The following is a 13,726-nucleotide window of genomic DNA, read 5'->3' as shown; positions in this document are numbered from 1 at the left end:
GTCCGCCCGGCGCGGCCCCGCCCTCCTCGGCGCGCGCCAGCCATCCTCCCGCGTCCCGCCCCGCGCAGGCCCTGTCACTGGGCCCCGCCCCGCCGGCGCGCAGGCCCTGTCACTTAGCTCCGCCCCTGGCGCGCTGGCCCCGCCTCTCCCCGCCCCTCAGCGGTCCCCGCCCCCCGACGGCCGCGCGGCCCAGCCAGTGTGCGCGGCGGAGGGCGGGGCGGAGGGCGGGGCGGAAGGCGGCGCGGAGCCGGCCCGGGGCTGACGGGGCGGGGCGGAGGGTGGCGGGAGGGCGCGAGGGCGGGCCGGGGGCCGGTTCCGCGCGCAGAGATTTTTAAATGTCCCGCTCTCCGCCGGGCGCAGGAGCAGCCGGCTCGACCGCCAGCGCGGTGTAGGGGGCAGGCGCGGATCCCGCCACCGCCGCGCGCTCGCCCGCCGCCGCCGCCCCGCTCCCGGCCTCCGCTCGGCTCCCCGCCCGCCTGCGTCCGGCCTCGGCGCGTGCTGCCTGCCTGTCGCGGACCCGGCTCCGGGTGAGGGCCCTCGCGGCCGCGGGCGGTGCGGCGCGGCGGCCAGAGCTCCCGGTCCCGCCGGCCCGGCCGGGTGGGGTGGGTGGGGGTGGGGCGCGGTCGGGTCACCGGGTTCCCGGGGGGCGTCAGCTCGGGGTGCCCTGGTTGGGGGTTTCAGGGGGATCCCGGGGAGGAGCTGAGGGGGAGACTGAGGCAGCCCAGGCCCCGAGGGCGCCGATGGGCCGGCAGGGCTTTCAGGAGGCGTCGGGGCCCCCCCCACGCCCTGGGTTCGGACCCGGTATCGTGGGCTGTTGGCGGCGCCGTGGGTGACAAGCCACCCCGGGCCCATCGGCCATTTTCCCCACCGGCCCGGGAGGCTCCCGCCGCCGCCGCCGCCGCCGCCGCGCGGGAGGGGGAGGGGTGTCCGGGACGGGCCGGCGGGCCCTGGTCCCCTCCGTACGCCGGCCTCACCCCGTTGCCCGCTGCGTGCCCCCCAGGCCCGAGGTCTGATCCTGCGCCCTGCACCATGCCGATGGAGAGGACGGAGAGGTGAGCGGCCCGTCCGCTGCGGGGAAGGGAGGCTGTGCGGCGGTGGGGGAGGGGCGGGCCCGCATGGGGGGACAGCGCACCCTGACCTCTCTGCCAACCGGGCTGTGCAGGGATGCCACGGAGCCAGACAGTATGAAAGAGGACAGCGGCACCGATGTCTCTGCCCGCCCAAGGAAGAGGAAGGCCAATGTGGCCGTTGTGAGTACAAAGGAGGCAGATGCCGCCCCCCCATCTTACCTGGGTACCAGGACTGGGCTCTGCCCACGTATTTATTGATAGGGGGTACCTTTACTGGCGGCCCGCGTTTGCAGAAATGATGTTCATAACCTAACCAACTTTTTCTTTTTTTTCTCTCTGTGTTTTGTCTTGGGGCTGTTTGGGCTGTTTCCTTGGGGGTGGGGGTTGTTGTATGTTAGTTTTTGCAGGATCCAGATGAAGAAATTGCCAAAATTGACCAGACCGAGAAAAGCCAGTGTGGCAGTGAGGTACGTTCCCTCGCTGATTGGGCCTCAGTGGAGGGGCGCCTGCTTCTGGTGGGTCACAGGGGTCTCGTCCTGTCTTGCTGCTTGCTGAAGGCTTGTCCTCTGTGGCTGTGGTCCCGTGGCTGAGCTCTGTGCCTGTCAGTGGCCAGGGACCTCTGCCAGGCGTGGGTTTCCAGGAAGGTCTTGTTTTCCAAATACGTGCGGATGTCTGGAAGAACCAGCATGGACATCCAGTGTGGCTCGGTCCTCTCCTTTGCTTTTGAGGCAACCGAGACTCAGGAAGAAACTCCCTGGAGTCCTGTGCAAGCCCGGGGTGGAGTCCCTCCTTCAGCTTCGTCGCTGGGCTGCTGAAATGGGGGGGGGGGGGCTCCTGACACACAGCTCTTTGGGTAACTGCAGTAATGGGGGTTTCTGTGCGTTTATAAACGGCTTCTCCCATGCACACCTGTCTTTTAACCCCGTGGAGCGTAAGGCTCTCCCTGGCCCCTTCTCACTGTCTCTGTAGGTCAGGTTTAAAGCTTTAATCCTCTTTCTGGACGTTCTTCCTGCACATCCAGCAATTGCCCATAGTGATCACGGCCGTCTGGGGCTCGGCCTGGCCTCAGCCAGAGTATTAGTGGAACATCCTGTGTAATATGTGTGTCTCAGTACATTTCTTTTATTTATTTTTTATCGACTAGCCTATGTCTCTTGCCCCTCCTTCATGGACTTCCCGCCAAATTTCCTGCATGCTCATGATATCATTATAATATCAGAAGTTCCTGGCAGAAAAAGCTTGTATTATCTCTTTACCTCCAGAAATGGCTGCAGACTGTAGTTAGGGCTCCAGTGGGGAAGGCTGTCTATCTCCAAAGTAGCTGATTGGGCCTCTGACCCTCGCACCGATCAGAGCTGAGCAGGATTAGTATTTGAGCCGAGGGTGGGCCTGACAGGTGAGCAGTGGGTAGCACATTGCTTTGTACAGCCCTGAGCAGCCGCCGTGGCAGCTGGGTGTGGGAGAGTGGAGGGCTTCAAAGCTGTGGTCCACATTCTGGGCGGTCATAGTGTCACTACTGCCTGTCAGACCCCAGGAATTAGTATTTCTGGGCCAGTTCCCCTGAAGAGCGAATAAGGGGTTGATGACTCCCTACTCTGTTAGAAGAACTGTTTCACTTGAGGACAGGAAATAAGACAGTGCAGCCCAAATTCCTTTTCCCCCCTTAAATCTTCAAACCAAGCAAGCTGATTTTTGGGTATGACAGAATGTATCTCTGCTTTGCAAAATTTAAGATTATTCTTCCAGCTGTGCTTGAATTGAAATTTCTAGCCAAGGGAGCAGCAGAGCCGTCCATGTCAACGTCGTCCGTTGTAGTGTCTGTTCTGAAGGGTCACCTGTGTGCTGTCCAGGATGCCCGTGGCGGGGAGGTGGCCCTGTCCCCTCACTGCGGGCAGCAGGGAGTGGTGATATGTGAATACCCGTTAGTATACCCTACCAAAAGGCATGTCTGGTCGTCCAGAGATCAGTGATAACATGTTTGTGCGCATTTTATGGCGCAGATAGCGTGAAAATTATCCAGCTATTTAAGGAGTGATCGATTCAGGAAGCTGGAATTTTGGGCTAACACTGCACCTTTTTGTCTGTTAACTACACAGAATTACAAGTTATCGTTCAGCCCAGTATAACAGCCTTGGGCTACTTATAGCCATGGTGCTAAACTCATGGGTTACTGCTGTGTCAGGAACACACGGGACCTTTCATCTTCTCCCTGGGCCTTAAAGAAAACGGACTTGACCTAAAGTCCATTCATCATACCCATTTTTGTTGTTTGGTTTTACTTTTTTTGCACATGATACGACTTTATTATAGAGGTGGCACCCTGGACTTTCTGTTGGCTCAGAATGTCGTTTTGCATAAGGAGTTCTGTTCTTCGTGAACGTGGCGTAGGGACACGCAGGTGGTTAGAGCAGTCAGGGTGGGCCTCTGGCTACCACCCCATTTCCTCCTGAAGCCAGACCGGTCGGGCTTCCTCTGCAGCATGGTAGATACTGAGGTTTCAGGACACAGACTTGATTAATCTGCTTTGAACACTGGTTCCTATAAAGGCCCACCTTGGAACCCCGTGTCCGCTGATCACCCCGTCTGCCCGAGCTGCAGGTTGGGAACTGTTGCCAGTTCATGTCCAAAGGCCCCCTGGGCTGGAAGGGGTGGCTCCCAGCTCCTGCCTTCAAAACGAGATTCCGTTTCTGAAGAGAGAGCGACTGAACCCCTTCTGAGAGAAGGAAATGTTCCCCGCACCGTGGCCTGGGAAGCTGCCTCCCCCCACCCTGCCGTGTGCTGTGGTCACTTGCATGCCCGTTCCCTGCACCTGGGAGGGAGACAGCTCTACCTGGCTCTGCCCTCCTCAGGGCTGCAGGGCTCTGGCTCCCTCTGGAAGCGGCCGCTGAGCTGTGACAGGTAGACTTAGAGCCCAGGTCTCCATGTTCATCCATGTTCACTTATAGTCACTCCAGTGATCTCTTTGGTCAACGTTAACGATAGATCTCAGTTTTAAAAAACAAAACATGGCAAGGGTGTCAGTTGGATAGGGCGTCCACGCCTGCAGGATTGTTACTGCTCGTATTGTCAACTGCGTCGCCATCTTACAATTGAAGAAACCAGCCATAGGTAGACCACAGAATGGTGGTTACTGGAGGGGGAGGGGGTGGGCGAGAACAAAATGGGAAAGCGTCAACTGTAGGAGGGGTGATGGCTGGTGTGCGCACAAGTGAAGCATTCCGGTGTCATAAAGTTGTACACCTGAAATTGATATAATGTTATTAACCAGTGTTACCCCCAATACACTCAATAACAATTTAAAATTTTTTAACTAAAACAAACCAATTATAGGCTTCTTTTTAGAGGAGGACGATAAACAGTAGTTTTAAAAAGAAAATTTCCTAAATGGCAAAATGACCTTGCTATTTTCCAGGTATTGAAAATTAGTAACATGAAATATTTGGAATCTTTTAAAAGAGCCTCATTTTGGTCATGCTGGTGCATTCACTCATCAGTTACTTGTGTCTTCTGCCCCGAGTGCAGGCTTCGGGGCAGGAGTCCCAGGTCTCCCGGGACATCTAGGCTCTGCTGTCTCCACAGGCTCGGCGTGACCTGTGACCATGGCCTGATTGGGTTTTAACTGGGCAGACGTCCTTTTGTTCTGTTTTGAATTGAGGGAAAGAGAGGTCCCCGTGACATAATGCCTTTGGCTAGTCCCACCACCCAAGGAAGATGTCATATTTCGAGTGACATTCTGTTTTAAAATGGGGAGATGAATTATCGATGGCAAGGTACCCGGTCGCTCCTTTATACTTGTGAATGGGGAAGTGCTAATGTAAATGCTTTTACTGGAAACTGTATGTTGCACTTTTCAGAAATTTTTATACAAGTTGTCCTTGTTAAAAAAACACGTCTCTGAGCCGTGACCGAGTAATCCCACGTGCACAGTGGAGTCAAGCCCAGCGCCTCGCTGAGCCACGCTCGGGTCTGTGTCCCTTCTCTTGGTCGGGATGTCACAGCCTCCTGCACCCCTTTCGCTGCTCATACACTCATGTGAGAGTGGTGATTGGAGGGTAAAATGCTCATGACCTTGTCATTTTTGCAGACTCAAGCTACAAGGGAGGTGACAGGGAAGGTTGGGGTCACTCCTGTGGCTCTTACTTGCCTGTGCCATCTCCATCCGGCCCTCAGCCAGAATTCTGCTTGGGCCTGGAGATTGTTCTCTCGTCCGAGGACATGTTTTGAAGTACAGGCTCTTGTACAAATCACTGAATGTAAAACTAGCTGGTTTCCATCGGACACTTACAAGCGTGACTCTCCTTTTCAGACTTGGGACAGTGACGCCGCCCCTGAGAACCCCTGCCCCCTGGCCCCCACGCCTGACAAGCAGGAGGGTGAGCTGCTGTCCCCGAGCTCCTCGCACAAGCCTCCGAGCGCCAGGCCGCCCAGAGCCTCGCCCCTGCCCGTGCTGAAGTGAGCGTCTGCCCTGGGCCTCCCTGGGCAGCCTCCTGCCCCCTGGGGCTGTGGGGGCGTGCTGACCCGTGGTCTCTGTGCTTGGTGTATTCCGTAGCTGGGCGAACCGAGAGGAGGTCTGGAAGATCATGTTGAACAAGGAGAAGATGTACCTCAGGGACCAGCACCTCCTGCAGCGGCACCCTCTCCTGCAGCCCAAGATGCGAGCCATCCTCCTGGACTGGCTGATGGAGGTGAGCGGGTCCGGCAGCGGGCAGCGGTGCCCTGTATGGGACCGTGGCACCGTTCCCCTGCGTGGCTGTGCCCTGGCTGGCGTGTTCCTGAGGCTGTGGTCACGCCTGAGGCAGTGGTCACGCGCTGCCACCGTCTAACTTTCTCGTGAGCTTGCAGGCTTCCTCAGCAGAGTTTCTGAAGTCTCTTTACCCCCCGGAGAGTTTTCAGTGGGCATCTAATTGTTTTCTTTACACTTCTGCAGCTTTTGTGCGTTTGGAATCCAGGAGGGGACGGAAGGAAGAGTCCAGGAGGGTGGGAGGCAGCAACGCGGGGACGGGATTACAGGATTGTTAGATTATGGGTTCTCTTGAGAGTCAGGACCTTTGAGAGATATTACTTCTGGCATTTCAAAGGTGTGTTCACCTAGATGCAAAAAAACAATGATCAGGGCTGCTTAAACCTTCCACTAAGTAAGTTCTGTGCCTGGGGCACAGCCACCCACTGTGACCCGCCCAGTTAGGAACTGATGATCAGGCCACCCTGGGAGGTTCCTTCCCATAGACCCCTTTTCTGTCCACAATTCCCCCTTCTGGTCATAAGTCATTCAGAAAGATGCATTGACGACCAGCCTTTTGGTCGGATAGTGTGGCCTCACAGCGCTGGGAAGTCTCAGCACTGCTTTCCTGTTGAACAGGGCGGCTGGGGTACCACTGGGGCCGTGGGGTCTGAGTTGAGGGTGCGTTTTTGCCAAAAACAGAAGGGCAGGAAAGTGGAAGGCACATGGATGGCCTTCCTTGTGAGAAGCACCCCGGACCATGTCTGTCCTGGGAACTCTCACGATCCGGGTTCAGCCTTCTGTCTCATGTCCTGGTTTGGCATCTAGTGGAATAGGCACCTCGTTTTCTTCATCACGGTTTTAGTCACTGAGAAGGTGGTCTTTTCCAGTGAACTGTAAAAATTGATATTTGACCTTTGTTGATTACATTGCCTTTAGACGTATCCGGTGGAATGCAGGCAGCAGCTATTTGACAGCTGCCGCCATACGGTTTAAAAATGTATGAACAAGCTCACCTTCTGTAGTCGGTAGTCCTGCATCGCTTTTTGTTAATGCCTGGGAACTCACGTCTCTCTCCCCACAGCATCTCATCCAAATAATGTTTCTCTTTCCCTCTCTCTCTCAAACCAATCAATTTTTTTAAATGCTAATACATAGAAAGCTTTGCTTTTTTGTGATTGAGTTTGGATATGCTGTAGTCTTTACATAAATGTATGTTCTGCTCTTGCCCAGTTTTGAAGAAATGTTAGTGCTTCCAAGTCACTGTGAAACTTACTGGGGGGGAGGCAGCAGGCTGAGAAAAGTCTCCTTTTTCCGTGAAAATGCTGCTGTCTCCACGCTGGGAATTTTTTTTCAGAACTTTGCTCTGAAGTTGTTGCAGATCTCGGCACACTTACCCCTTCCGAGTCCGTCTGCACTGTTCCTGTACTTGGGGACAAGCAGGGTGACCGTCCTTTCTGAAGAGCTAACTTCTGTCTCAATCTGTGACAAGTGTCCTTCACCAAAGAAAGAGCACGTTTCTTTCTTTTTTCCTCAAGCAGCGTTGCAAACCTTTCTCAATGTTTCTTCAGGTGTGTGAAGTCTACAAGCTGCACAGAGAGACTTTCTACTTGGCACAAGACTTCTTCGATCGATACATGGCGACCCAACAAGACATCGTGAAGACACTGCTGCAGCTCATTGGGATCTCGTCGCTGTTCATTGCCGCCAAGCTCGAGGTAGGCGGCGGGCAGGTACTGGTTCCCCGAGTCGAGGGGTGAGCCGCTTGCTTGTGTTACTGTCGTTACTTTAAGCAAAAATTCGAAACCTTGACCTAAAGGGATTAAAATTTTAGTGTGATTAGAAGGATGGATGGGCCCAACTTGCAAAGATGTTGCTAGAGGCATCGGGAAAGATGGACGTTTCAGCCTTCACCAGGACTAGCAGTTTGACTGACTGAGTGACTGGCGAGGGGGCGTCTCATCTCTCTCCATCTAACGCAGTGTGGACCCCTGCAGTGGCTCCAGGGTGGTCCCCTCAGCACCCTCCCCCTGTCTTTCCCTGCTGGCACTAGGAGGAATAACTTTGGGTGTTCATTATAGTTAACACCGGGCTAGTCGTTTCTTCCTGTGTTTCCCCTCAGGAAATCTATCCTCCAAAGTTGCACCAATTCGCCTACGTGACAGATGGGGCGTGTTCAGGAGATGACATTCTGACCATGGAGTTGATCATCATGAAGGTAGGTCCCAGCTCCGCTCCTCGGGCCTTAGCCACTGACCCCCACCTCGTCCCTCCCCGTGAGGGCCAGCGCTCTGGGGGTGTCTCCCTGTGAGGGCCAGCGCTCTGGGGGTGTCCCCCTGTGAGGGCCAGCGCTCTGGGGGTGTCTCCCTGGAGGGCAGCGCTCTGGGAGGTGTTTCCCTGCAGGACTTGCTGTGGCCCAGTGGGATGATGTGTTTCCCCGCGGGACACGCCATGGCCCGGGCGGGGCTGTGTTGTCCACTCCTGTGGAGGACAAAGGGGAGTGGAAGTCTCCATACTTTCTCAGCACAGGCCTCTCTTTGCTGTTTCCCGCAGGCCCTCAAGTGGAGCTTAAGTCCCCTGACCATTGTGTCCTGGCTGAACGTGTACATGCAGGTGGCCTACCTGAACGACTTTTACGAGGTGCTCCTGCCTCAGTATCCCCAGCATGTCTTCATCCAGATCGCCGAGGTCAGTGCCCGTGGCCTGGGGTGTGCCCGTGCCTTGCTGGCCGCCAGCCCCCCGCCCACAGCTCGTGGAAGCAGGAGTCAGCGTCCCTCAGCGTTCTGTTCTTTCACGTAGCTCTTGGACCTCTGCGTCCTGGACGTTGGCTGCTTAGAATTCCCCTACGGCGTCCTTGCTGCCTCTGCCCTGTACCATTTCTCCTCATCTGAGCTGATGCAGAAGGTCTCAGGTACGTCTGCTCTCGGGCACCCCCGGGCGCGCTGGACTCAGACCGCCTCGGCCCTGGGGAGCCTGACGTGTGTGCCCGCTGCAGGGTACCAGTGGTGTGACATTGAGAAGTGCGTCAGGTGGATGGTCCCGTTCGCCATGGTCATAAGGGAGGCAGGAAGCTGCAAGCTGAAGCAGTTCCGGGGCGTGCCTCCTGAAGACGCCCACAACATCCAGACCCATCTGAACAGCTTGGACCTGCTGGTCAGTGCCCCGCCCTGTCCCCCGCGCAGACGCTCACTGCCTTCCGGCGGCCCCGATCCCTTTAATTTCATATCTAAGTATTGGGTCGCGCAGACTTCTAGATTTCTAGATTGTTCTTTGCTATTTCCCCCCTTACCTCCGTGGAAAAAAGCACACAGTTTAGCCGGAAGGACACATTTTTCCTTTTTTCTTTTTTTAGAGAGAGACAGGAAGGGAGAGAGGTGAGAAGCATCAGCTAATAGTTGTGGCACTTGAGTTGTTCATTGACTGCTTCTCATTCATGCCTTGATCTTGACCGAGGGCAGGCAGCAGTCGAGCTGGTGTCCCCTTGCTCGAGCCAGTGACCGTGGGATCATGTTGATCCCATGCTCAAGCTGGAGACCCCATGCTCAAGCCGGCAACCTCGGGGTTTTGAACCTGGGACTGTGTCCCAGGTCAACGTTCTAGCCACTGCGCCACCACCTGGTCAGGCCCAAAGGACATATTCTCCCTTGGTAACACTGTTTCCTTTTCTTACCAACAGGACAAAGCCCAAGGCAAGAAAGCCATATTGTCTGAACAGAATAGGGCTTCTCCTCTCCCCTCCGGGCTCCTCACCCCGCCACCGAGTGGTAAGAAGCAGAACGGTGAGCACGGAACAGCGTGACCCGTCAGCCTCTTCACCAAAGACAGTTGTGCCCAAGTGCCTGCTCCGGTCCTCGCGCGCCCCGAGGCCCCTCCGCTTCCGGGCGCAGCACGCATGCTCTGTGGACGGCGCTGGATGGGGGAGCGTGTTGGCGGAAGCTTAGGTTTAGTTAGTGAGTGGGTCAGGTGCACCAGCCACCTCCAGACACCGTGAGTGCTGCGATGCTGCTAAGGAAGGTGCTGCTTGACCGACTGCCGTCCACGCAGGCCACAGAGCTCGGGGCTGAGGAGCCCGGGTGCTGCCGCCCTCCCGTGGTGTCCTGGGTGCGGGACAGGTGCTTGTTGGTGCTGTGACGGCTGCAGCCTTGCTGGGGCGCCCTCCGCATTATCTGTTGACAATGTACAATGCCTTTTATGAACTATTGTTTCTAAGTGCTGCTATGTCTGTCCGTTTTTAATAAAGATGACACTGTCTTTGAGACAGCTGGTTGATGAGCCGTGTCTGGTCATTTCAGTTCTAAGTCAGCTTGAATGGGGCAGTGTCGGGCTCTCGGGCTCAACTCCGTGGTTCTTGATGTTCAAGGTTTCATCAGATACACATAAGAGAAAGCCCATGAAGTGAGCGTTGGGTTTCCACGGGCCCAGGCTGGAGGCTAGAGAGGTGGCTCCAACTTAGCCTCTCCCTTAGCACCCAGCTCCGTGCCTTCCCCGACCTGCCCAAGGCCGCGAGGTAGGTGTGCGCTCCGCCCTGGCGCACACGCCGCTGGGACCCCGTCTATGGCCGGGGGCCCACATTGGAGGCCTCGTGTCCACGGCTCACAGCGTGTGCTGAGCGCTCAGCGTGGAGGCCTGTCGTATCTGAGCCTCTTCCTTGATGCTCTGGTGTATGTGTGTGGGTTTGTGCAAGGCAGGGTGAATGAGGAAATAAACATATTTTCAACTTGTCATTTTATTCTGTAAAAAAAAATCTGTCTGAAGTAGAAAAATAGCCACTTTAAACATGTCGTATTTATGTGACGTTGGGCAGTGACTGTATTTTTTCTCGTGATGTCACACAGTTCTGGCAAGTTCTAATACGGTTTCCTAATAAAAATTCATTGTAAGTCTCTGTGTGCTGCTACTTAACCTGAAATGACACTCCTAATTATTTCTTCCATTTCAGGCAGCGGTGCTCTCATCTTACAAAGCAGTGGATTTGGGTGGGGGGGAGTAAAGAGGGATAGAAATACCGTGATGGAAAAGGACGTTGGGTGAGAGTACACGGCCCAACAGCTCCAGTGCTGTAGAGATGTTCCCCTGGCACCTAGGTCCTCTTATCAATCAGCGTCACCCCATTAGATTTAATTTCTAAATTTAAAAAAAAGTTAATTTTTAACAGTGATCATTTGGTAAGTGACTTGCAAAAATCCTCAAAGTAGTTCATTTACGTTTGTAAAAAAGCTGGCACTAAAAACATTTTTGCAAAGTTTTATACATCTGAGGGCTCTAAGTGAGGTCACGCTGGTGGGAAAGCATATTGGAGGTAAATATTAACTTACAGACCTTTTGGTGAGCCATCATATTGCAGGGTCTTATCGACTGATGAAATGAAACTGCCTTACATATTAAGTTGTTAGAATGATGCATTTCTGGAAGTCTGTATTTAAAGTTTTTTTGGCCTGACCTGTGGTGGTACAGTGGATAAAGCGTCGACCTGGTACACTGAGGCCGCCAGTTCAAAACCCTGCACTTGCCTGGTCAAGGCACATATGGGAGTTGATGCTTCCTGCTCCTCATCCCTTTCTCTCTCTCTCTCTCTCCTCTCTAAAATGAATGAATAAAAAATAAATAAAATAGCTTGACCTGTGGTGGCACAGTGGATAAAGCGTCGATCTGGAAATGCTGAGGTCACCGGTTCAAAACCCTGGGCTTGCCTGGTCAAGGCACATATGGGAGTTGATGCTTCCAGCTCCTCCCCCCTTCTCTCTCTCAGAGGAGCTTCAGCTCCTCTGTCTCCCCCCCCCCTCTGTCTCTCCCTCTCCTCTCTAAAATTAATAAATTAAAAAAAATTAAATTAAAAAAAATAATAAAAAATAAAAATTATTTTCCCCTACTGATTTGAGAGAGAAGCATCAGCTCATTGTTCCGCTTAGTTGTTCTGTTTAGTTGTACACTCACCGATTGCTTCTCATAGGTGCCCTGACCCGGTATTGAACCCATGACCTCAGCACTCTGGGATGATGCTCTATTCACTGAGCAACCCAGCCAAGGCTGAAATCAGTTTTTCTTCAATGACAGTGTTGCCACAGGAAGCTCTTTTGTCTCTGCTAGTAAAGGGTAAGTCACGATGGGTAAGTGAATTTCCATTTATTTATTACCTATTGATTTTAGAGAGACAGAGAGAGGAAGGGGAGAGAGACAGAGAGAGAGAGGCATTCATTTGTTGTTCCATTTAGCTGTGCACTCCCTGGTTGCTGGGCAGGAAGGACCCAGAGGGGGAGGCATATGGCCCTCTGTGCGTCTTCCTTGTGAGAGAGACAGAGAAACAGAACCACCGATCGACCCATGGGAGGACTGACCGTCCTCATCATGTGCCCCAGCTCTCAGAAGTCACCCCCAGACCTCACATGGACCTCACATCAGAGCCGTGCTCACATCCGTCCCCTGTGCCCGAGAAAGAGAAAAAGTACACGTGTCTTCAGCGGATGTGGTGGAAGGTTTTCCAGTGTCCCCTGCCCTGTGTGGAACACTCTTCCTGGTCCATGAGGTCCCTTCATGCCAATGGGTAATAGATGCTGTCAGAGTTCATGCTGGCGGTGCAAGTATGGGGGGGCAGATACATCAAGCTGTAGGGAGGACCCTTCAAGACCTAGACCTTCGGGTGAGACACGCTTCTGTCCCCTCACCGAGACACCAACAAGACTGGAGTGTATTCGGCCAAAATCGGGCTCCAGCTCTGAGCAGGGATGGGAAGAGACTTCAAATCGCATCCTGTCTCGTCACATTTACCCAAATGTGTCCTCCTGCTACATTTTGAAATTCAAATCACATTTCTACCTTGGACATTGTTAAGAGGACTATTTTTATCCCTGCTGTAATCATCTAATTTGCTGATTATGGGGTCTCAAATTGCCACAGAGAACTCAATTTTTAAAAGAATTGTCCTGTTTGATCAAATACGCTATTCAAGCCACGCAGTCATTTGTTCCACAAGGGTTACCTGCCAGGCAGAGCCAACCAGGAGTAATGGCATTAGACGCCTGTACTTAAAACCACGCATTAGCTAATCTGCCTGTGACAATAGAGTCTTAGATATAATTTGCTGCAGATACTTCAGCTCCTGTGCCGACAGGCAATTGTATTTTGTATTCAATGAGCATAGATTTTTTTTTTCCTCTACCTCATCTCCGTTCCAAATTTTACTGCAGGAGGCTCTAACGTGCTCAGATCCACGCGTTTACCAGGGTCCGTTTCCCCAAAGCCTCAGACAGGAGGGCGGTGATACCCTTCATTGAATAAATGCTCCCTCCTCCCCACTACTAAATCCTCTTCCTGACCGATGCCAACCCCCAAACTCGGGTAGCATCCGACTGCGCTGGGGTTCACGGGTGAGTGAGGGTTGGCTTCCCTATTACGACACATGAGCTGCCCTCCCTCAGGCCTCCTCTACCCTGTGCTGGGTACCCCCTGCCCGGCAGGCAGGGTGCAGTGGGAGAGCTCAGGTGAGCCCGGGACACAGGTGAGCTGGAATCCATGCGGGCGGTGGCATGGAAGGGCGAGTGGAGCGTGGGAACAGGACTCCTGCGGCCGGAGCAAGCGGTCACCAATGGATGGAGGAGGGAGGGACACCAGGCAGAAGGACAGACGAGAACAGGTCCCAAAGGGCGTTCGCTGTCAAGTTGAAGAGCCCAGGGTCCCAGCAGCAGGGGCCAGCGTTTGGGAAGAGGGGAGGGATGGGCCGGCCTGTTGGTTTCATGGCACTTCGGTGAAGGAATACAATGTTACAGACACAGGTGAAGCCCTATCTCCCTCTCCGGGCTTTCCTCCTCAGAGAAAAGCACCGCCCCACGTTTTATCATTTCTGTTTGGATCCACAGCCATCGATTTTCAGAAAACACTGCTTTGGGTGTTTGAAAAATTCACATAGATGGAATCAAGCCTTATACACCCTCCTGCTTCT

At 54.1% G+C, this 13,726-nt stretch overlaps 1 protein-coding gene across 1 annotated transcript; it reads left to right on the top strand.

Moving 5' to 3' along the window:
* Positions 1 to 298: 298 nt before the first annotated feature.
* Positions 299 to 10,070, top strand: CCNE1 (cyclin E1). Its single transcript, XM_066348631.1, has 12 exons — positions 299 to 527; positions 1,001 to 1,052; positions 1,163 to 1,250; positions 1,469 to 1,537; positions 5,377 to 5,522; positions 5,620 to 5,755; positions 7,362 to 7,508; positions 7,913 to 8,008; positions 8,344 to 8,478; positions 8,590 to 8,701; positions 8,786 to 8,943; positions 9,467 to 10,070. Exons 2-12 carry the CDS (start codon positions 1,030 to 1,032, stop codon positions 9,587 to 9,589), a joined length of 1,233 nt encoding a protein of 410 aa, XP_066204728.1. The 5' UTR covers positions 299 to 527; positions 1,001 to 1,029; the 3' UTR covers positions 9,590 to 10,070.
* The last annotated feature ends 3,656 nt before the right edge of the window (positions 10,071 to 13,726 follow it).

Source organism: Saccopteryx leptura, chromosome 9 (genome assembly GCF_036850995.1).
Source record: "Saccopteryx leptura isolate mSacLep1 chromosome 9, mSacLep1_pri_phased_curated, whole genome shotgun sequence".
Taxonomy (NCBI): Eukaryota; Metazoa; Chordata; class Mammalia; order Chiroptera; family Emballonuridae; genus Saccopteryx; species Saccopteryx leptura.
Note: the sequence above shows the minus strand (reverse complement) of the source record. Positions and strands in the feature narration are given on the sequence as shown.